Source organism: Dioscorea cayenensis, chromosome 1 (genome assembly GCF_009730915.1).
Source record: "Dioscorea cayenensis subsp. rotundata cultivar TDr96_F1 chromosome 1, TDr96_F1_v2_PseudoChromosome.rev07_lg8_w22 25.fasta, whole genome shotgun sequence".
In the NCBI taxonomy this organism is placed as follows: Eukaryota; Viridiplantae; Streptophyta; class Magnoliopsida; order Dioscoreales; family Dioscoreaceae; genus Dioscorea; species Dioscorea cayenensis.
Window position 1 is genome coordinate 4676512 of NC_052471.1, and position 23230 is coordinate 4699741.

At 35.0% G+C, this 23230-nt stretch overlaps 1 protein-coding gene across 2 annotated transcripts; it reads left to right on the forward strand.

Annotated features, from left to right (window-relative positions):
- The first annotated feature begins 5875 nt into the window (after nt 1-5875).
- LOC120259708 (glutamate receptor 3.1-like) lies at nt 5876-18862 on the forward strand. 2 transcript variants are annotated; one of them, XM_039267246.1, is made up of 7 exons: nt 5876-6252; nt 13808-14395; nt 15011-16365; nt 16609-16892; nt 17007-17038; nt 17624-18030; nt 18144-18862. In XM_039267246.1, exons 2-7 carry the CDS (start codon nt 14095-14097, stop codon nt 18519-18521), a joined length of 2757 nt encoding a protein of 918 aa, XP_039123180.1. In that variant the 5' UTR covers nt 5876-6252; nt 13808-14094; the 3' UTR covers nt 18522-18862. The 2 variants fall into 2 exon arrangements, with proteins under 2 accessions (XP_039123180.1, XP_039123181.1); XM_039267247.1 differs by having other exon boundaries at nt 5876-6219.
- The last annotated feature ends 4368 nt before the right edge of the window (nt 18863-23230 follow it).

Sequence of the window (23230 nt, forward strand, 5' to 3'; positions counted from 1 at the left end):
TTGATGATGATAGGGACTGTGGTCACCTATGACAGCTAAGTGCATGTGTCGATCAAGTAATATATTGTGCTAAAAGCAAAGATGTAGATCCACAAGGAACTAGAGAGTACAAGTTTTAATTCACAGTTCGTCAATTAGCCTAAACAAAGTTTTATGTATCAAATCTAAAGAAAATCTAAGAACTAAAACAAAAGTAAAATCATAGAAAATCAAGTACATAAGAAGAGTGTCAGGGCATAGATTTCCCCTAGATTTTGATTAGGTTCAAGACAAGGGTGCACTAGATTTTGCGATATACTTGAGCCGAGAAGAGTTCCAAAACCATATTGCTTTCTTCCGCAAGATGAACAATAACTAGTCACATACATCGCTAATACAGCTACTCTATGACTACATTGCACTTAGTGAACTCTACCTAGAGAAGACATGGATTCAGTAAATAGCCAATCCCTCTCTCAAAGCTATTGATACTAATCTTATACAAAGCTAGATTGAAATCTCTTCCAAATACTCATTCTCTATGATTGCATTACAATTGGAATTCTAATGTTAACTCACTTGGAAGAATCACGGGGAGAGAAATCTCAATCCTCAAGTGCCCTATTTCTAGGCAGACTTGTGATTCTATTCAATTGTGGTATGTCTATGATCTCTTGATTCATCGCATAAGTATATCAATCATGAAAATCTTGGCTCTCATTACAATATAGTTTGAGGCAAGTAATAACGCACAATTAAATTCAACAGTAATTACAGCCAACTTATGGGCACAATTAAATTCAACAGCAATTATAGCAATTACTACAATATAGTTTGAGGCAAGTAATAACGCACAATTAAATTCAACAACAAGTACATCAATCATCGATCGATACAAGCTCAAAGTCTATGAACAATGTTATAAAAAAAAAACTAAACCCTATATTTTATCCATGCCCAAACACCATGAATTTTAGTTCCCAATTAAAGGAGAACAATTATATAATCTAATCAGCATTAAGAAAGCAAATAAAGACATTAAAACTCCCTCTATGCTTCGCCTCCTTGGAATGCTGGTGAATCTTCAATAAATCTTCAACAAACATCACTCAAAACTTGTCTCAACCACTCCAATAATTCCCTAGACTATTGATGAAGCCCTCCAAGTTGTTGGATCAATGAAGTAAGACCTAAGATCCTTTCTCCTCTCCTTACTTTGCTCGACTACCAGAAGTCTCCACTAAAATCTTTAGTAAAATCTTTCATACCTAACCCCTTACAGCCAACTTATGGGCACAAGAATGAGGCCGTAAGGGGCTGGGGATGATGGTCACATGCCTTACGAGTATCTTATATCCATAAGCTCCGCTGTAAGGCCTACTATTATGGGCGTATACGCTCCCCATAAAATCCCTTGGATGAATCTTATGCCACAGCTTACGGGTGCAAGTTCTCCCATAAGACCCTCTGTCTACTAGTTATACTCTTTCTTACGGGCATAAGTATGCCCACAAGGTTCTTTGGATGGGGCTTATGGTTGTAAGTAATTGCCGTAAGGTGTTTTGTTAAGCCCTTTCTCTTGTTCTTGATGTTCAAGGGGCTCTTGCTTCCCTATTTAGCTTCAAAATTGCTTCTCTTGGCTTCCTCCTACTCATTATGCATTTCTCATGACAAGGAGTAATTTTTTACACCATGTTAAGCATGGTCTTCCAAGTGAATTAACAAAAATAATATTTTTTTGAAAAATTTCAGACAAATGATAATGAAGTGTGTATATATATATATATATATATATATTTGCAAAAATTATATCGGTGGATTACTTACCTGATATTAGATTAAGTCCAAGAATGAGATCCAATGCCACTCCCTAAAATGATCCTAAAACCCAACAATTTACCATAGTTAAAACAAAATTACTCTAATCGCAAGTTTAAACACTCATCAAGTATTACCCTAAGCATTTTCTAGAGAGAAACCGAAAATAAAAATTAAATTAAATAAAAATAAATAAATGACAATAATTGTCTTGCATGCACTCATGCAGGAATTTAAAACACGCCCTAAAAGCTTAAATAATTAACATGATTAAATTTAAAGTGATCCAATGCTTAGCCTCCACTCATTTGACATTTGCCTTGAAATAATACTTTAACTTGATGAGAACATCTCCACCATCCAATTCTAAACACATTCCACTACAAAACTTCCCTCATTCTCTTACAATGCCTAAACTAATAAATACAAAAAAAAAAAAAATGCAAACCATTAACACAAAAACATTTCTGCAGATTCACAACTAAGCTCTAGTCTTCAGACACATTAACACAATAATGCTATCAACTTTACAAAACCACTCCACCAACAACAAAAGTTGTAGAACCAAACTAAGAGAAAAAAATATATCTACTTATACAACCAACACATATATAAAAAAAAAATATGTATATATATACATGGAAACATACACAATATGCATGGCTTTTAGCATGCTGGTTCTACACTCAAACAAGGTCCAAAAATCTCCACCAAGCTTGGGTGAGCAAGAAACAAGCAACTTAACACTCATTAAACTAATTCCAAGGTCAAATCTTTCTCAAAACAAGGATGGTTAAGCACAAGCCCTTGAGCTAACACTAAGCTCTAAGGATTTCAACAACAATTTTGAGCTATGAACTAAGAGAACAACAAGCATGAACAACTCTGAATTTAGCCATCAACATGCCAAGGTTTCTAAATAAAAAGAGCTAACATGCTATTCAACAAGACATGGCAAACTAATCAAAGGATAGAGAAAAAGTCATGGTTTTAGTTACCAAAAACAACACTACTAAAAGAATTTAATCAAGAATGGCTAGGGGCTTACTACGATGGCCAGAAAAGAGAGAGTTGAAATGAGAGCCCGGCTGAAAATCCAAGCTTCAAAAACCTCCCAGCTAGCAACCTCCCTCACAAGACAAAGGAATGAAGAAGAAGCACAAGAGAAGAAGAAAAAAATGAAGTTAAATGGCTCAATTATCAAAGACATAGATGTGATGGACCCATGAATTCCTCCGGGAATTCCTCATTATCACTAGATTTGAGAGCAAATTGGCAAAAGGAAAGGGAATAAGTGGGGGAAAACAGTGCTTTTTAATATTCTAATCAAACTTTGGGCGGGGTCCACACCCCCTGTCTTGCAACCCTAGAGGAGTGGAGAATACGGCTCCTTCCAAAGGGGACCCCGTGAACAATGAGTGAACAGCAGTACTACAATATTTTTATAGTATCTTTATAGTATGTTTGCAAAACAATGCTATATAGTACAATGGCACACGAGATTCAACCTTGCATAACTCACCCACTATTCTTGGTGACTCCCACTAGGCTATCTAGTGGTTGTCACCAATGTTTTTAAAACCGAACCGGGGAGCGAACCAGTCTTATATTTGGATCACGGGTCAATCGGTTAGACAGAATGATGCATTTTGGTCAAACCGGATGACATCATAAATGTATATATATAATAACATAGATTAACAATCAGTCCCCCTAATTCAGGTGTGAAATTCAAAAAACATTTATTAACTAATTAAAGTGTAGAAATTGACCAAATGCTTTCTAGATCCCCTTCCTCGTCTTTCCAACACTGCATTCATTGTCTCACCTACATCCTCACCGAGCTCGAGCTCCTCACCACCAATCTCTGCTGGATGGCTATGTCTGCTGCCGCATTTAATGACATCGCTTGGGTCCTCCTTCTTGCTCTCACCATTGCTCTCTCCCGCTATGGCTCTCTCACCAACCTCGATGCCGGCCGCTCCCTCTAGCCGAAGATGTGGCTACTCCAACTGGTCACATGCAGTGGATGGTGGAACATGGCACCGAAGGACTTGCCAGAGGCACCTCCGATGGTGCCAATGTTGTTGGCAACTCAAATCTCTCTAGGGAAGTAGCAAAGGGCCAAGTCTAAGTCTTCAACATCATGGAGATCGTCGCTCGGGTCGATCTCCAACGATGGAATCACAGTGAAGATAGTAACAACGTCTGTAGCGGCCGCTTCAGGGAAGGTTCATGAGAGTGTAAGGAGGTCGAGATCGTGGATGGCAAAAAGCTCACAAGAAAGAGAACCCATCAAAGAGTAATACATTTGAGCGACACGATCGGCATCCTCGCCATCGGGTTCATCACCGACATGACTGCCATCCATGCGCTCTTCGATGCCCAAGAAAATAAGATTAAAAAACATTAAAATAATAAAAATTCAAAAACCAAGGTTTGCCCTGTTCGGGTTCAACAGACTAGTTCACTGGTTTTAAATGGGTTTGACCAGTTTTAATGTTGGTCAATTATTGATATTAAATTAGACCGGACTGCGGTTCGGTTCCCGGTTTTTCGGTTTTGACCGGCCGATCCGATCCGGTTTTAAAAACATTGGTTGTCACAAATCATTAGTATACTTTCACTTTGAAAAAATTTTGGACTTGCATATATCAAATTAATAATTGACATGGATTATTTATTTTCATGGCAGACATTTCAAAGGGACTCACCCTTAGGATATGTCAACAGCCATTTTGAAGCTATCAGAGAATGGAGATCTCCAAAAAATCCACAAGAAATGGCTAGTGAACAAAATGTGTAGTCCTACAGAGAAAGAACTGGACTCTGAAAGGCTTCATTTGAACATCTTATGGGGACTGTTTTGTCATCAGCGGTCTGTCAGCCTTCCTTGCTATCCTTATTTTTTTTTCCATCACTTTCTACCACTATGTTCATGAGTTTGACAGATGCACTTTCAAAGGTTTTATATCTTATGTCAATGGTAACAACGAACATGAACAAAAGAAGCTAAGGGAAAAGTTTCCCAGAGGTCTAACATCAGTAGTGCTTCTAATGTTGGTACATGATTAAATTTAATTATGTGCTTGTTTCCTTGCTTTTCTTTGGTTTTGGTTGTGACTGTTTTTTCTTTATATATTTTCTTTGAATCATACATGTTAACTAATTTTATGTAATGGTTATATATGTTGCTTGTGAATTGAATAAAGATGAGGGATTTTTTGTGGAGAGAAGTTCATTGATTGCTTTTTTTAGTTTGGAGAAATTACTTTTTGTTTAACTAAAGTGTTTACTAATGTGATGGGTGTTAATTTATTAGCCTTATCTCTCTTGCTAGTGATGAAGCCGATGAAAGAAATGCATTTGTATTTTCTAAATTTGAAATAGAGAAAATTAAATTCAATGTCATTTTACGTATTTCTTAATGAAAATTTATAAATTAATAAAAACAATAGGCTAATTATATATATTAAAATTACTTCAAATCAAAAGGAGAAAATATCAAATATATCTCTAAAAACCACAAAAAACATACGTATATTTTTTAAAGCTAAATTTATGTGCATAACCCACAATTTTCATTAGTTTACAATTACATCGTTATATTTTTATTAATAAAGAATTTCTGTTTAAAAATAAATAAATTTATAATTTTATGTTTTCAAAGATATGTAATAAATTTCCTATTTAAAAATTCTGTCTAATTTCTTAACAAAAACCACAAAGAAAAAAAAATTAAAGAAATTAAAGAAGGAGAATAAAGAGTAAAGAAGACAAAGAAAAAAAAATTAAAGAAATTAAAGATGGAGAATAAAGAGTAAAGAAGACTAGTGGTCCTTTGTCCTTATTCTTTCCTTGAGTTCCACCCAACTTTCCATTTTATCTATCACTTCTTATCTATTTAATTTGTACCAATACAGCATTCCAACCAATAAAATTGTTCCACGGACGTAAAAGCAATCAAAATATGAACCCATTCTCTGAGCGCTCCTTAACAGCTGATCCTATAAACAGTAAAACCATTTCCAAAGCAACCGGTTCACCTTTATTTCTGATTGCCAACAATTCCATCTTCTTTCTTTTGCTGTGCCACTGTGCCAAAAGCCTTGAATCAATAATTCTATTTAATCCTTCATCAACTCTTTCTCTTCATTTCATGTTCCCATGTTCATTCAAAATTGCGCAATGAGACTTATATATATATATTTACAATAATTATTATCTATCATGGTCTCTTGTTCAAAATACTTAATGTTAATGCTGATAGAAGACCCACAATCATCAACATTGGAGCTGTTTTCAACTTCAACTCAACCATCGAAGAAGTTGCCGCTATTGCCATTCAAGCCGGAGCAGATGATGTTAATGCTGATCCTACTATTCTTCAAGGATCAAAACTTGCTGTTATGATGCACGATAGTAAGTGTAATGGTTTTATTGGCATGGTTGAAGGTACGTAAATGTGGCATATAAATTCATATTTGAATTTAAGATTTCAAACTAACTACTAGTTTTTAAAATTAATACTCTCGTTTGTTTTTGTTTTTCCTTCAAGTGAATAATTATTTTGGAAACTCAATTGATCAATTTTATTAGTTTTGGATGCTTACTTTCTTTACAAGAGCTTCCAATGTTTAGGTGCTTGTTTATACTAAAATTAATGAGACCTCTGATGTTGATAAATTTCTATTTCTGTGACATATTAACAAATTAAAGTTTTCCTCTTTTAACATAAATAATTTCATTCAGATGTGTGTCCGTACCATGTCAATTACAGAATTACCATAAGCAAAGAACTCATATTAATTGTTAGGGACTATTAGTCATAAGATAGAAGGTCTAATTAAAGTGCATAAATTTATTAATATAAGATTAAAACAAACTTCACTAGACATTATCATTCAAGAAAATAAATGGAAGATCAAGGAATAAATCAACAATGGTGATATCCCTCTTAGGTGACGCCTTAGGATCGGAGGAGCACATGATGGTGTTTTGGTTAGGCGAGCTGAGACCTCCTGATGTGGTACTATCGGTTTTGAGATCAGCCAGTGAGTCCTCTGACATCTATTGCATGTACCACTATGCTCTAACTCAAATAGAATATAAGGCAGTCGACCACCATAGGAGGAGCCTCAACAATTTGCACCCGAACGGTGGTCATTGATGTGTAAAAAGTTACAGCAAGTATATGGATCACACAAGAAATAAAAATTGAGTATAAATTATTGTTCCCACTAGGATTGCTTTGTTAACTACCAAGTTTGATATGACACTATAATAATTTAAATGGTAGAATTGGAATGACAAATAAAATATTAGAGAAAATTAATAACTAGGATAATTGTCTAAAATCTAAAGTCATAAAATACAAATTTAGGAGGCTTCAATTGCTAAAATGGGATTTGATCCACTATTATGCATAACTATCATCTAAATGGCAATTAATAATTAAATAAGGATTCATTTAAATGAACTCATGCACATTCGGTTATTGAATAACACCACCATCACATTGCAATTCCTAATTCCTAACCCACATCCTTGTCCAGTTGTAGAATTAATAATTAGACCAATAATTATATTAGATGTCTCATGAATAAATTAACCAAGTTATAAATGTGTTAATACATCACTGTGGAATTGTAGCTAACTAATTTCTAATAATTTATTCCTAAATCTCTTTATGGAAAAAATCATTAGTAATGGCAATAAAAGTTATGAATCTTTGGAACTCCTAATGTCATCCACATGTCTACTTATACCAATATTAATTATCCTACAAGCATAACAAACCGAACTTTGCCACCCCATTATTAAAAACTTTAGATATGTAATGTTATCACTATCAAGATAATAAACCACAAATCCAATACTAGCAACACAATTTCATAATAAACTCATAAAAATCCATTCATTGAATAACTAGAGATCAAAATGCATAAGGTTTAATTCAAATCCCAATGGAAAAGTATTTAGTTCAAATCGAGAAATGCTAAAATAAATTGAAATATTCATGATAAGGATAATACAATTAAGAAAAAAATTTCTTATTCTTGATCTTTTGGGTGCTTGGATTGTTTATTTTGATTTTTGCTGATGTTCCTCAATTCTGATCGGTTTTAATTACTTATATGCATCTCAGTTCTCCTCTATCTCCACCACTTATTTCCCACTTTTTCTTCTATTTTCTCTTTTTTTTTACCTAAATTTATTGTTTTCAATTCAAATTCAAACTCTCCTATTTTTCTTCTTCTTATTCATTTATCTATAATAGATTTCTTCAAATAAAAATATTAACAATTATTTTGGACTTATACAATACAAATATTTTTGCAAAAATGTCAAAATTTTCATTATAATTACCTTTTTATTCAAGAAAATATTATAAATTCACATTAAGTTAATATTATTAACAAAAATTATTAAAACATGATAAAATTAAGCAATAAGAGTACGAAATTCATTACAGAATCACATTTATCAATTCTTAGACAAACTTAAACATATCAAAACCTAAACTTAGAAGGCAAGGATTACAGAGTGTCAGACCACCAGCATAAGATGTTTATGGTTAGATCACAAGTGGTGGAAGTTGGTCTTTGCTTATATGCCAAAGGTAGGGCTGTTCAAAAAAACCGGTTAAACCGTAAACCGGACCGGACCGGTTTTTTTTGAACCGCAGGTCCGGTTCCAACCGGTTTCATTATTAACCGGTCCGGTCCGGTTTTGAAACCGGTTCCAGACCGGTCCGGTCCGGTTCCAGGTTTTGGAACCGCGGTCCAAACCGGACCGGACCGGTTTACCCTGTTTAGTTATTTTTACCTTAAACTCTCTCTCTATATATATATATGTAAATTTTCTATTGCTAATGAAGCTGATTGTTTGTTTTTAACTCTATATATTAAATGACCATTCTATTAATTTAATTTTAATTCATAAAAACCGGGATCGAACCGGATTGGACCAAATTGGTCCAAAACGGTCCAAACCGGACCGGACCGGTCCAAAACGGTTTGGACCGGTCCGGTTTTCTCTGTTATTTGGTCCGGTCCGGTTCCAATAATAAAAAAACCGTTTAACCGGTCCGGTCCGATTTTGGACCGTGCACAGCCCTAGCCAAAGGTATATATCTTAGTCGTGTTGCTGGCAACTCAACAGGTGGCAAGGCCCATGCAAAGTTAACCTGTCTCCATGGTCATTGATAGAAAAACCGTAGCCACCTACTGTATGTAAGTGTACTTACCGGTCAAATAATATAGGATGTTGAAAAGCAAGGTTATTAGTATATAGGAAACTAGAGAATACTAGTACTAACACTAAATCTGACAATTAATTATCCTAATCACAACAGTGGAGTGTAAAAATGAATTGAAATCTACAAATCACAAACATTAATTGAAAATATGGCAAAACAAGTATAAAGAAAGGGTGTTCGGGCATAGACTTCCCCTAGGTTGGTTAGGTCCTGGACAATGGTTGTATAGAATTTTGCAATCTAGTTGAACCAAGAGTTTCTAAATCATATTACCCTTTTTCTCAAATTAAATAATAACCGGTCCTATACGCCGCTGATACAGACTACCCTATGACCCCAATGCACTCTATGAACTCCTAGAGAAGGAACGAATTCAAAGAATAGGCAATTCTTCTAGAAGCAATTACCCCTAATCCCATACAAAAAAATTGGAATCTCTTCTTGAAGATACTCCCTATGATTGCATTATACAACTAATTCTTTTTTTAACTCACTTGGAAGGATCACGGAAGTAGAAATCTCAACTTTGAAGTATCCTATTTTTAGGCGGACTCGTGATCCCCTTCGACTGCGGCCTGTTTATACTAGGTGGATCTTTCAATTTGTCACACAAGTACATCAATCATGAATTCTTCACTTTTTCTACAATAGAATCTAAGACAATAGAAACACACAATTGAGTTCAACATCCATGGATTGCAATTAACATTCAATATAAAGTATTCAAAATCCACAACCGATGTCAATCAAAATATAAACCCTAGGTTCCATCTAAGCCCAAACACCAACAAGTTAGTTCTCCATTAAAGGAGGAAACTCATATAATTCAATGGAGGTACGAGAAACCAATGAAAACATGAAAACCCCCTTTCTCTCTTTACCCCTTGGGATGCCGGTGCACTCTCCTATTTCCCATAAACATTGCCTAAGAAGCTCCTTGACGGCTCCAATGGTGTCATAGAAGGCGGATGAGGCTCTCTCCCTCGCTGGATTGTTGGAGAAGTCCTTAAGAAACTCCTCCTTTTTCTTCATTTGCTTGGCCATCATAAGATTCCCTAAAACACTCAATAAGACCTTTTATACCTAACCACTTACAGGCTACTTATGCACAGAAAAACAAGGCCATAAGAAGCTAGTGATGATGAGTCGAGAGTATTACAAGCATTTTACAGTGGTAGGCTCTACATGTAAGGTCTTCTATCTTGGTGATATGGTCCATCTTATGGCCGTATGTGTTGGATCGTAAACATCTTTGGATGGCGCTTGCGTCCTTATTTATGGGCGTGTACTACTTTCTATAAACTCCTCGTGATGGCCCTTAAGGTCTAGCTTACTGGTGTAAGTCCTTCCTGTAAGTCCCTTTGTCTGGTAGTTATACTCCTCCTTATGGGCATAGGCATGCCCAGAAGGTTCTCTAGTTGAGGCTTAAGGCCGTAAGTATAGCCATAAGGTGGCCTTAAGGTGTTCTGTCTGGCCTGTTCCTTTGCTATTGATGTTAAGAGAGCTCTATCTTCTTCATTCTATCTCAAAATTGTTTCTTATGGCTCATTCTCCTCTTTATGCGCTATTCGTCACTTAAAATCACATTTTACACCATATTTAACATCATATTCTGAATAAACACTCTAATACATGCCAATTAAGTGTATAAAATTATATAAAATTATGTACAATTATACGCTTATCAGTCATCAGAGATTGGGTGGTCTAAAGAAGTTATTAGTACATGTTGCTGGATTGCTGTCATAAACATACCTTTACATTACTGCTACCAAGGATAATAATGGAGATAATAAACTTAGTGTTTGAGTTGGTTGTTGTTTAAAGCAATGGCGTCATCATGTTCTCATTCGCTTGTGAATTTAGTGAGGCCTGTCCAATGGGCCATAATTCTCCTCATTGTGGATCTTAGTGTAGCATACAACACTAGATAATGTGACTAGATAACTTCAAAGCCTAATAGAATGATCTGCTAGCAACCTATTGCTTCATGTTGCTCAATGTGGTGATTGAGGCACTAGTCATCAGTGCACCATTAATGAGGTTCCTATGAGGTACTAGTTTGTTGACTCAACTAGAGAGATATAGCATCACTACAAAAGAATATCATCATAGGCCAACAAACAATGGTAGAGCAGTGCTCCTATTCTTCCAACCACCTTATGACTTTAGTTGCTCACATAGCTATACCACATGTTGTATAACCGAGATCATTATTAGGAAGCCACTGTCAAGGGAATAAACTATACATGCATCCAAAATTCATCATCATCCCGCCATAGAGACAGGGGCCATCACTCAACAATAATTACAAGTAGTTAAGCACAAGATGGTTGAGCCTAAAGCCTCCATCTATACCAACACATCTGAAAGTCCACAAGTCTTTGGAGGGTTAGGTTTGGCAAATTGCCACAAGACATCCCATAAACTAATGATTTTCCCAAGATGGTGCCTATTATGGCCACTAATGGCCTACCTTGTTTTTCCACAAACATAACCTATACCTTGTTGCCAAACTTGAGACATTAGAATTAACCACATCATATAGTGGGTTAGTAGCTACAAAAGCCATAATGGGAGCTATGGCAAACAACCAACTATTGGCTATGTTAAAAGACATGTTGGCTGCAACATCAATGCTTAAAGTTGTAACACAGGATGATGGTGGACATATCTGGAGTAATAGAGGGCACGTCAAACAAAACTTGGGTTATACCTATGAGGTTCAAGAGAACCTATTATTAATAAAGAGATTCTTGGATCATTGAATCTTGATAGGGATGCAAGTGTACATGCCGATTAAGTAGTAAAGTGCTAAAAAGCAGGATATTGATCCACAGGGAAGATGGAGAGTACTAGTATTAATCCTAATCATGAAAACTAGCCAAAACAAGATAATAATAACGTGTGAAAAGGAAAAGAAACAAAAATAAGAAAATACAAAATAAAAAGAAGAAGAATCAGGAGAAAAAGATATGCCTGGGCATAGTATACCTCTAGGGTTTTGTTAAGCACAAGACAAAGGTTGTTTTGACATGCAATCCAATTTGAACTGAAAGATTTTCTAAATTAAACTAAACAACTCTTGCAAGGGTGAATACTAGCTGAATCAATTTAGTGCTAATACAGTCACCACATAATTGCTTTAGCACTCTATGAAATCTTACTACGAATTAACAATAATCTCTTAATTAGGTAATCCTTCTTGCAAAGAGATTGACCCTCATCCAAATACAAAATAGAGATTTGATTTCTCCTAAAATCTATTACATATGATTTCAAAGAGCATGGAGATTACAAGTTAATTTACTCAGGATGACTAAGAGAGAAGAATTCTCTAAAGTACCCCATTTCTAGGCCTATTCGCAATCCCCCTCTAATCGCTGCATGTCTATGCTAGGTAGGTATTTCTACTCTTCACAAAGCACATCAAATATGATAAATACGGATCTCACCACATTAGCAAGCAAGCATTCAAACGTTCAATTAGATACAAAAACATGAATTGCAATTAAAGAAAAACTAAAGCATTAAGATCCACAACCAACATCAAAAGAATAAAACCCTAGAGTTCAACTACACCCAAACATCTATGAAATTATCCCTCCATTAATGGAGGGCAAGCATTCAAATTACAAGACACGAAGAAAATCAAGAAAAGCATTAAAACCCCCATTTCAAACGTATTGGAGAAGGATCGCTGGAGAACGCCCAAAGACCTTCCACAAATGCCGCCAAGGTATGTTGACGGCTATGATCTCCTTCCTCTTGATGGTGGTGTTGAATCTCCTCTTAAGATCACCTCAAAACCTTGGAGATTCACCTCTCTTCTTCCCTTGGCCTCACCTCCAAAGATAGATCAAGAATAGAATAGGAGATGCCCCAAAAATCCTCATCATATTTATTTATAATGTGTCACTTACAGGCTCCTTACTGGAGTATTTATTTAATAAATTTCATTAGCCTTTAACCCTATCTATCATATAAAAAAAACAATTGATATAATTTTATTATAATTTTGACATATTTTTTTTGTTATTACTCAATATCATTGTAAGAAAATGTATTATTTGCATTTAACCTTGCCGATCAAGCTAAAGAGAAAGCTGATTATAGAAAGTCTATTGATATTTTCTAAATTCATAATTTTAGGAAATTAAATTCATTGCCATTTTACTTATTTTCTTATGAAATGTTATAAATTATAAACACAAATAGATTATATACATTGACAAATGCAACATGTGCATATACGGTAGGGGCGTACGTATGGACCAAGAATTGATCATTTAACTTATGTGCCCTTAGACGGTGACACCTAGTTTAGGCTGTAAGCCCAAACTCACAACTGGGGATCCATTACTATAATTGCGTCTAACTAGATTTGAACTTAAGCCTCTTAAATCCCCAATTATATATATCAGAGCTACATCAATTTAATAAGACAAAATCACAAATATACCTATGAAAAAACACAAGATTACTTGTGCAACTTTTGCAAACCAAGTTTACATGTATATTCGATTTTTTTCCGGTTATATTTGTTTTTTTTAGTATATATAATTTCTATTTTCCAAAGGGTATATATAGTAAATTCCAACTTATGAATTCTCTTTTAAATCTTGAAAAAGAAAAATAAATAAATAAAAATAAGAATAAAGATAACTACGGCTGCTTAGGCCTAATTCTTATTTTATTCTCGCTTTGCATTTTGGTTCATCACTTCACTGCAGACCTTTCCCAATGCAGCATTCCAACCAATAAAAGTTGTCCACATGTAACTGCGTCCTACATGGCAGCTTCTTCTCAGCATTTATGAACACACTTCTTGAGAGCTACCCAACAGCTGATCCCTTACAAACAGTGAAAGCATCTCTAAAGCAATCGATTGTGAAGAGCATTTGCCTTTGCTTCCGACCGAGTCTACAATTCTTTATTTCTTTCCCTTATCGTTTAGCTTTTTATTGTGACACTCCACTAAAAGCCTTGAATCAAAAACTCTATTAAAACCTTCATCAACTCTTTCTCTTCATGTCATGTTTGATCTTGCCATGTTTATGCAAAATTGCGAAATGAGGCTAATACATCCACTTACAATAATAAGTATTTATTATTGTCTTTTCTTCATAATACCTAATGTTAATGCTAGTACAAGACCTGCTATCATCAATGTTGGAGCTGCTTTCAACTTCAACTCAACCATCGGAGACGTCGCCACTATCGCCATTCAAGCCGGAATAGATGATGTTAATGCAGATCCTACTATTCTTCGGGGATCAAAACTTGTTATTAACATGCAAGATACTAAGTGCAATGGTTTTATTGGCATGATTGGAGGTACGGAGAATTAAAGTAGAAATTATAATTTTTATTTTATGATTCCAACTATATTATCGTTCTTTCTGATATTAATATCTTTGTTTTTTTCCCCTTTAAAATAGCAAAAATCATTTTAATTAGTCAACTGATCAATCTTATTAGTTTCAGATGCTCTTTCTACAATATTATCCAGTATATATTGATGTGATCGTTTAAGCCAAGATCAGTGAGTCATTTGATGTTGAAAAGTTGCCATTTTTATGACAGGTTAAAAAAATAAATTTCCTTCTTTCAGCATTACTAACTTTATACATTTGTGTATTTATGTCATTTTGGATACCAAATTAGCATAACCAACAGCTAACAAAAAAGAGTAGAACCTCTCATTGCAACATATAATTTTTCCAATAAAGGCCAAAAGCTTCATTAGAAATTACCAATCATAAAGCTTAATAGAAGATTAAAAATATATAAATTTGTCACTTAAAATGTCAAAAACAAATGATTCTTTACCAGGAAGGACAGAGACTAATAATTATTTTGATTTTATAAATTAAAAGAATTGCTTAGAGCACTATTTTTTTATTAACTCACTATGAAACTATATTAATTATTTATTTTGTTTTCCCTTAGCTTTGAAGCTTATGGGGAAGCACATTGTGGCAGTGGTTGGTCCTCAATGCTCAATTATAGCCAATATAATCTCTCATATAGCCAAGGAACTCAAAGTGCCACTCCTCTCCTTTGCCGCCACAGACCCTACATTCTCTTCCTTGCAATACCCTTACTTTATCCGCACAACCTTAAGTGATGTCTTTCAAATGCAAGCAGTGTCAGACTTTGTACACCACTACAAATGGAGACAAGTCATTGCCATCTTCATGGATGATGAATACGGCCGTAATGGTGTCATAGCGTTAGCTGATAAGCTAGAAGAAAGACAGTGCAAGATCTCTTTCAAGGCTGCATTGCCTCTAGATGCCAACCAGACTGATATTGCCTCGCTATTAGTTGGAGTTGGCCAAATGGAGACTAGAGTCATAGTCCTACATGCTAACCAGATCACTGGAGTGACCATCCTCACTGTGGCACAGTCTTTAGGAATGATGCAAAAAGGTTATGTTTGGATTGCAACAGACTGGCTTGCATCAAAGTTAGATTCAAGAGGACCACTTGCACCGCAAGTCATGCAAGCAATACAAGGTGTTGTTTTTTTAAGGCAACATATAGAAGAATCAGCGAAAAAAACCCAGTTTGTTTCAAGGTGGAGTAAGTTAGTGAAAAAGCAAACCAAAGAGAAGCTTCAACTAAATTCTTATGGGTTGTATGCTTATGACAGTGTGTGGGTACTCGCTAGAGCATTGGATGAATACTTGAATGATGGTGGTAATATTTCATTTTCAAGTGATCCTAATCTTCAAGCTAGTGATGGAAGGTCTGGTCATTTGAATTTAAAAGCCATGGCAATATTTAATGGAGGTGAAATTTTGTTAGAAAAGATAAAGAATATTAGCACTAATGGGGTCACAGGTTTGATTCAATTTGATCAAGATGGAAATCGAATTCATCCTGCATATGATATTGTGAATGTGATTGATTCTGAACTCAAGATTGTTGGCTATTGGTCAAATTACTTAGGATTATCAGTTAATCCTCCTGAAAAACTTTACTCCAAACCTTCTAATTATTCAAGTACAAGTCAACAACTTGGGGATGTGGTTTGGCCTGGAAGATATAAAATGAACCCAAGAGGTTGGATTTTTGCAAAGAATGGGAAGGAGTTAAGACTTGTGGTTCCTAATAGATTTAGTTTCAAGGAATTTGTGTCAAAAAATATGGAAACCGGAGAAATTGAAGGTTATTGTATTGATGTTTTTACTGCTGCAATTAAATTGCTGAATTACCCTGTTCCTTATAAGTTCATTTCTTATGGAGATGGGCGAAGCAATCCGAATTATGGTGATCTTGTTCAAAAGGTTTCGTCTAATGTAAGTGCTTGTTTAACTTTTTCAATTTGTTAGCTCTGGATATTACCATGCTATTATTCGAACATATAATTACTAGATGTATTAGGATTGGTTTTTATAAATTTGTATTAAAGTATGTTTAGGACTTAAGGATTTTATATGTGATTCAAGGACCACGACCATATTATTCTGATATAGTTTATGGCCCAATTTGTGGACTTTCATAATTTTGCCTTTAATAATAGTATTATTGTTTTTTTATAGGAATTCTATGGTGCTGTTGGAGACATTGCCATTGTGACAAACAGAGCATTGTTTGTGGATTTTACATTACCGTTCATCGAGTCTGGACTTGTTGTTGTTGCACCCGTAAAGAAGTACAACTCAAATGCTTGGTCGTTCACAAAACCATTCACAAATAACCTTTGGTTTGCCACAGTCTCATCCTTTCTATTAACAGGGATAGTAATGTGGATACTTGAACGACGGGATAACCAATGCTTTCGTTCAAGTGGTAGCCTGAAAGAGCAAATTGTGACTATTCTTTCGTATGTTATATTCTATTATATATACTTATAGAAATATAAATAAATTATTTTTAAAATATCAATATTTACCAAACTATATCTTATGAGCATAACTCAATCTTTTTTTGCTTCCAGATTTGGCTTTTTAACAGCGTTCTTCGCTCACGGTAAGTGAATGCGACTTGATCATCATATTTTATTCGGAAATATCTTTATGTTTATTTTTAAATTGAATTAATTTATATTTAAAATAATTTCTTAAAAACATATTTCATTATATATCCCATGAACTATTATTATATATCTTTCTATATATATACATTACGTGATTATTAGAATTACTTTCTCTCTAGAATAGAATTTTACTTTATTCAAAAAAATTATTTAAAAATTAATTAAATATGCCAATAAAATATTATCGTCTTGTAAAACTACATTTATACATCAAAATATAAGCTTTTATAAAAAGATTTACTTAATTATTTATTTATCTAGAGTAACAGCTAAACCTATTTACTCATAGAGGAGAAGGCATTTTTAATTTTGGTCCCTGTTAAAACATATTTAGTTTAAAATTAGAACCATAGTAAAAGGCACAACAACAAAGGAAAAAAAGACGTTCATCTTTTGCATTGTTTAAATATTATAATTCATTAATGCAGTATTTGTGCAATGAACTCTACGATGCATTGGGATTATTTCAAAACACTGGGACACTAACATGTGCTTGTAATATTTGTTGAAATGCCCAGAGGAGTCTATGAAGACCACACTAGGAAAAATCCTACTGCTCATATGGCTCTTTGTGGTGCTAATCATTCAAGCCAGTTACACAGCAAGCTTGACTTCAATCCTAACATTGCAACAGCTCTCAACACCAATAAGAGGGGTTGAATCATTGAGATCAACTAGTTATCCAATTGGATACCAAGTGGGTTCATTTGCAGAGTCATATATGGTGGAAGAGCTGCAGATTCCAAGGTCCAGGCTGAAAGCTCTTGGTTCACCTGAAGAGTATGCTAAAGCCCTTGAACTTGGCCCTGATAATGGAGGTGTTGCTGCTGTTGTGGATGAACGCCCTTATGTTGAGCTTTTCCTTTCAACAAACTGTCAATTCACCATTGTTGGCTCTGAGTTTACTAAAGAAAGCTGGGGCTTTGTAAGCCTCTCCTTTTCAAACCCCAACTATTGTATATATATATATACATATATATACACTAGCATGTATTAGATTAATAAGTAGCATTAACTAATGAGTTATTTTCTTTGTAGGCATTTCCAAAGGATTCACCATTCACAATAGACATGTCAACAGCTATTCTGAAATTGTCAGAGAATGGAGAACTCCAAAGAATCCATGATAAATGGGTAACGAACAAAATGTGCAGCCCCACAGAGGAAAAACTGGAATATGAAAGGCTTCATTTAAGCAGCTTCTGGGGGTTGTTTCTCATCAGTGCTGTGGCAAGCGTCCTTGCTATCCTTGTCTACCTCTCCATCACTTTCTACCAATATGTTCATGAGGAACATCGTAATAGGACTATAAAAAATTTTCTATCTTATATCAATAACATAAAAATCACTAAGACGAATCCCACACGAAGTCAATGTCAGAGGTCTAACAGCAGCATTTCTAGCTTTGACACTTGATTAAGTTCAATTATGTGCTTATGTCTTGTTGAAACCACAATAATAGCAGTTGGTGACAGGTCTGTTTTGACCAAGTTCATATTGTTAGTGGGTTTAATAGTTGTTAAGTCTTCTTATTAACTAATGATAGTAGGGTTTGGTGATGGTTTCTAAATCTTCTTGTTTACTATTGATAGATGGGTTTATTTGTTTGAGTTGTAGAGTGAGAGGAGAAAAATGTGTCTTTGCCCAATTGGTAGTGTATGCCTATATAAGGCTCATTAATTTCATTAAGGGGTTGTTTGGTTGCATATAAATAGATGTAAGTGGCTGTAAAGTAAGTGATTTTACATATAAAAGTGTGTTTTGTTTGCCGTAAAATACCACTTACATGTAAAAGCAAATGCAAGATCACAGCTTTTTGGTGTAATTTGACTTACCACCAATTTGGCCATAAGTCAAAATGCCCAAAAATAAATGGTTACCATCACCACTCCATGTTAACTTTCTCAGCCATTGAAATTACTTTTTGCAAAAACCCTCTAAAAAGCACACCAATATTAGCACCATCATCTTCCCAACTTTATTCTCATCTCCTCTCACCGTCATTGCAACCGCACACTAGCACAATTGCAACCGCTTCGCCCACCATCATCACATCACCATTGCCATCCTTGGCCACTGTCACATTCAGCTGTCGAACCTGCCCCTCTGTGGCCTGCAACACTCTCTGCTATCCCTGCAAGATCCAGTGTGGTAACCTGTGTTGAGTGATCATCATTATCCTCATCTCGCATAGAATCTTTCTATGGATGGGAAACTTCAAGCTATTCATAATGTTGAGGATTTCGGCATGGATGGCCAATGCATTGCTGGTGAGTTCGGTAGAGGTATTCATTGTGGCCTTCATCTTATCTCAATCATTGCCAAAGGTGGCTTCAAAGCCATCAAGGCAAGTAGACATATCGGTGATCGCCTCGCTTAGCCAAGTCTTCAAATCATCCATTTTAGAACTAGTCAGCAGCTTCTCTCTGCGCCATAAATTTTTTTTTATGGCATATAATTGAATTATATTACATTTTTTAAATTTAATAAACCACCGCTGAATAAATTAATTTTTTAAATTAGTATTATGATAAATAATGAGAGTTAAAGTAATTAATAATTTTTAGGGATAAAATTAAAGCATAGTATATAACTAAAAGATTTTATAAATAATATTAAATAATTAGTGCTAACAATAAGTAATAGAGGTAATCTTACCATTTTTCTTACATAGTAATTATACCCCTCAATTTATATTAAACCAAACAAAGAAAAAGCAAATACAACATTTCAAGCTATAGCAAACCAATCAGCTGTGATATAAGTTAAAATACAGGATTTTCACTTACACTGTAACTTCACTTACATATAATTCACTTACAGATAACGAAAGAACCCCTAAACGAATCATCCTTCTCAATCACATCTATAGTGTTGTGGGCCATCATCATTGAGTACACGTGGATCCCACCATAAGTCAACTTGGTCATTTTTTTTTCTTTGGATAAGGTGTAGTAAGGGTTCATGAAGTAAGGTAAAGGGAGGGAAAGGAAGGAAAAGGATAAACTTATACCTTGTTTGAGGCAAAGTTAAAGTAAACGAAGGTTTTGGAGGTAATGCTAAGTAAGGTTATATACTATTATTACTAAAATACCCTCTTAATCTCAAATGTTATATTATGATAAATAATGAATCAATAAACAAATTCTAATAAATAACCACAATTAAGTATTGCTAAAAAAATGATTAAGTAACATATACAAAATTTTATATAAACTTTTTGACATCTTTTATACAACCCAATATATATTAGTAAATACAAATAAAAGGGTATTTTTACCCTCACCCCCAAACTTCTCCCCAAGCAAAGGTTGAGAGAACCCTTACATCTTAAACCCTCCAAAACCCCTTTCAAAACTTCTCCCCAAGCAAGGCCTTAGAAACATGTGAGCTCTCATCCTTGCTTTTACTTTTCACCTCAATGTCACACTTCCCCTCTCTAATAGCCTCACCAGCTGCCATACCGAGGGCATACTGATCCATGCTATCATTTAGGATTTAAAGCTTTAAAAGAAGGTCCAGTGGCACAAAAATTCCTTTACCTTGGGGCTATCATCTTGGGTAAAATAGGTGATGACCTAAACCTTTTTAGTTGCATGTCTTGGGAACCAAGAGAGGCTTCAAGTGGGTGTTGTGCTATGCTTCTTCTAAGCTAGTAAGCCTTTTGTTAGAGTCCTTCTTGCTTCCTTCAAACCTAGGTTGATAGATTGTGGCATGGTGTTTTAGCTTAAAGTTTTGTTCAAATATGTTAATTCTTCTTCTTTCTCTATAGTTGTGTGATACTATGTATTACTTGATAGTATGTGTTTATTTATCAAGTTGTCCAATTGCTTAGTTTTGAGGTTGCACACCAAGTGCTTAATAAAATGTCAATGCTGTGATGTTTCACCTTTTTCTTGTGTGTTGACTTGAGATTTTGGACGGGTCATGCTTGTTTTAGCCTCAGTAGAGCTTACTGAGTGGTTTGGAACGAGTAAGAGTCATGCAGACATCTTCTTCGGTGTGGATGAGTGTACGCCCACACACGTGTTGGCACAGCACGGGTTGGCCAAGCGCCTATGCAGGCGGCTTGCACCAGCAGGCCCACTGCACAGGCTAGCCTAGCGGCCATGAGGCCGTGTGTGCGGCTGCATGCAAGGCGCACAATGCACGTCTTTTTGCTACATTTTTTTTTTATTTTTTTCAGATGAAGCTAATGGCTTTTATGTCTTTTCACAGCCCAAACATTTGTTATATCCCTTCTTTCCTTTTTTCCTCTCATTCTCCCTTCTTTCCTCTTGACTTCCTCTTGGAGGAGAAGAAAACCTTGGAGGATCATCTCCTTCTTGGTATATTGAAGCCATTGTCCATCATTCTTTCTTCTAGGAAGCTAGATGTAAGCCTCATTCTCCTTGTTTCCCTCCTTGCTTTTCTTGGTGTTTGGATGAGAATGATGGACCTAGGGTTATGGTTAGGAGCTTGAGAAAGCTTGCTTCTTCTTCTCATTTCTTACTTGTTGATGTTAGAAACTTGAGAAAAATGGTTGTACCTCCAATTTCCTTCATTGTGGCTGAAACCTTGAACCCTATAGTTTGCTAGAATCGTGTTACTATAGCACGAGCAAATCTCCTTCATTTACTTGTTTCTTTAGTTTGGAGTGAAGCCGAGATTTCTAGAAACTTTTTGAAAACCCTTGAACCCAGATTTGAGCAATGCCCCTTGTAAGGTTGCATTGCTTATAGATTTAGGGTTTGGTTTATTCATTTCTCTTTTCTAATTCTTCTTTGTTTTTTGGCTCTTGTGTGTTTGTGGTGGGTTAGGTGGTGAGAGATCGGCTCAAGGCGAGGCGCCGGAGATTAGTACCACTCTTGAGGAGTTTAATCTCCTAAATTGGTGAATGGGTTAAGTTGATTGCACAATTCTAGTGGAATATTATCTAAATATTTTAATCATTTGATTGAGACTAATTCATGGTTTTATCATGTTAAATAGATGTTTTGATGGACTTGGAAGGATTTCTTATGCTATTGTTCCATATATATATATATATATATATATGCAACTCTTAACATTTGAATGAAAACGTTTAAGACTATACTTGTATATTGGAATTGGAATGATTTGTGAAAACTCGTTCATATTATCATATTTTTGGGCTCTTATGAATATGAAAATAGTTTCCATTCCCAATGTATGATGTTAGTCCTAGTCATGGACATTTTGATGAGTTGTACATGGATCATATTGATTTGGATGCGTACATGTATTGAGCAAATCCATGGAAGTAGTGGGCTACGGTCTTGATGTTCTTGACATAGTGGTTTTGATGGTGACTAAGACTTTAGCCCAAACCTACTGCAGTGAGTGGGAACACTCACAGCCAACCTATAGAGGAGGCGTGAGGGGATCCATTTATAGTTCCTTCTTTTGAAAGGGGCGTAGAAGCCCCAAAAAGGTATTTCACCGAGAACCTGGATATCACCACACAGGGTCTCTGTAGGCTAACGTCAAGGGTATGAAGACCTTGATAGCTCAAGACTTAGCTACAACAACGACTAAAGTCAAAGAAGTTTTTCAGCCTATTGGTTTTAAAACTAATATTATGTTCTGGTTTCTACAAAACCATGATTTCTTGGATTGGATTCTTGAATCATGAACCCTTTTTTTTTTGTCTTTTTAAATATACAAGATATGCAAATTTACATTTTGGAAATCACGTTTTGATGTAAAAGAAATCCTTGAACTGTGTGATTCCTTTACATGTTTTGGAATATTGGTTTATTGTTGAGTTGCAATGAAATTTATTTAACACTTTAAAAACTCGTATCATGCCAAATGATTATTTGTGAATGTTGAGAACTTCATTTGATCTAGTTGGTATTTATGCTCATTGTGAGGCTAATGTACAAATATTTGTTATACACATGATGAAATGTTTGAGGTTATGAATATACTTGTGAAGACCTGTGTTTTGGTTTTTAATAATGTGGTTTCACATCCTACATTTATATATTGTTATGAATGTTGAAATGTTTCAAGACTATATGTATTATTGCAAAAGCTTGGTTATTGAAAATTTATTAGTTTGTTTTGATATTCTTTTAGATTTGTGCTAATTCTCTCATTGAGTGACTTTGATTACTCAC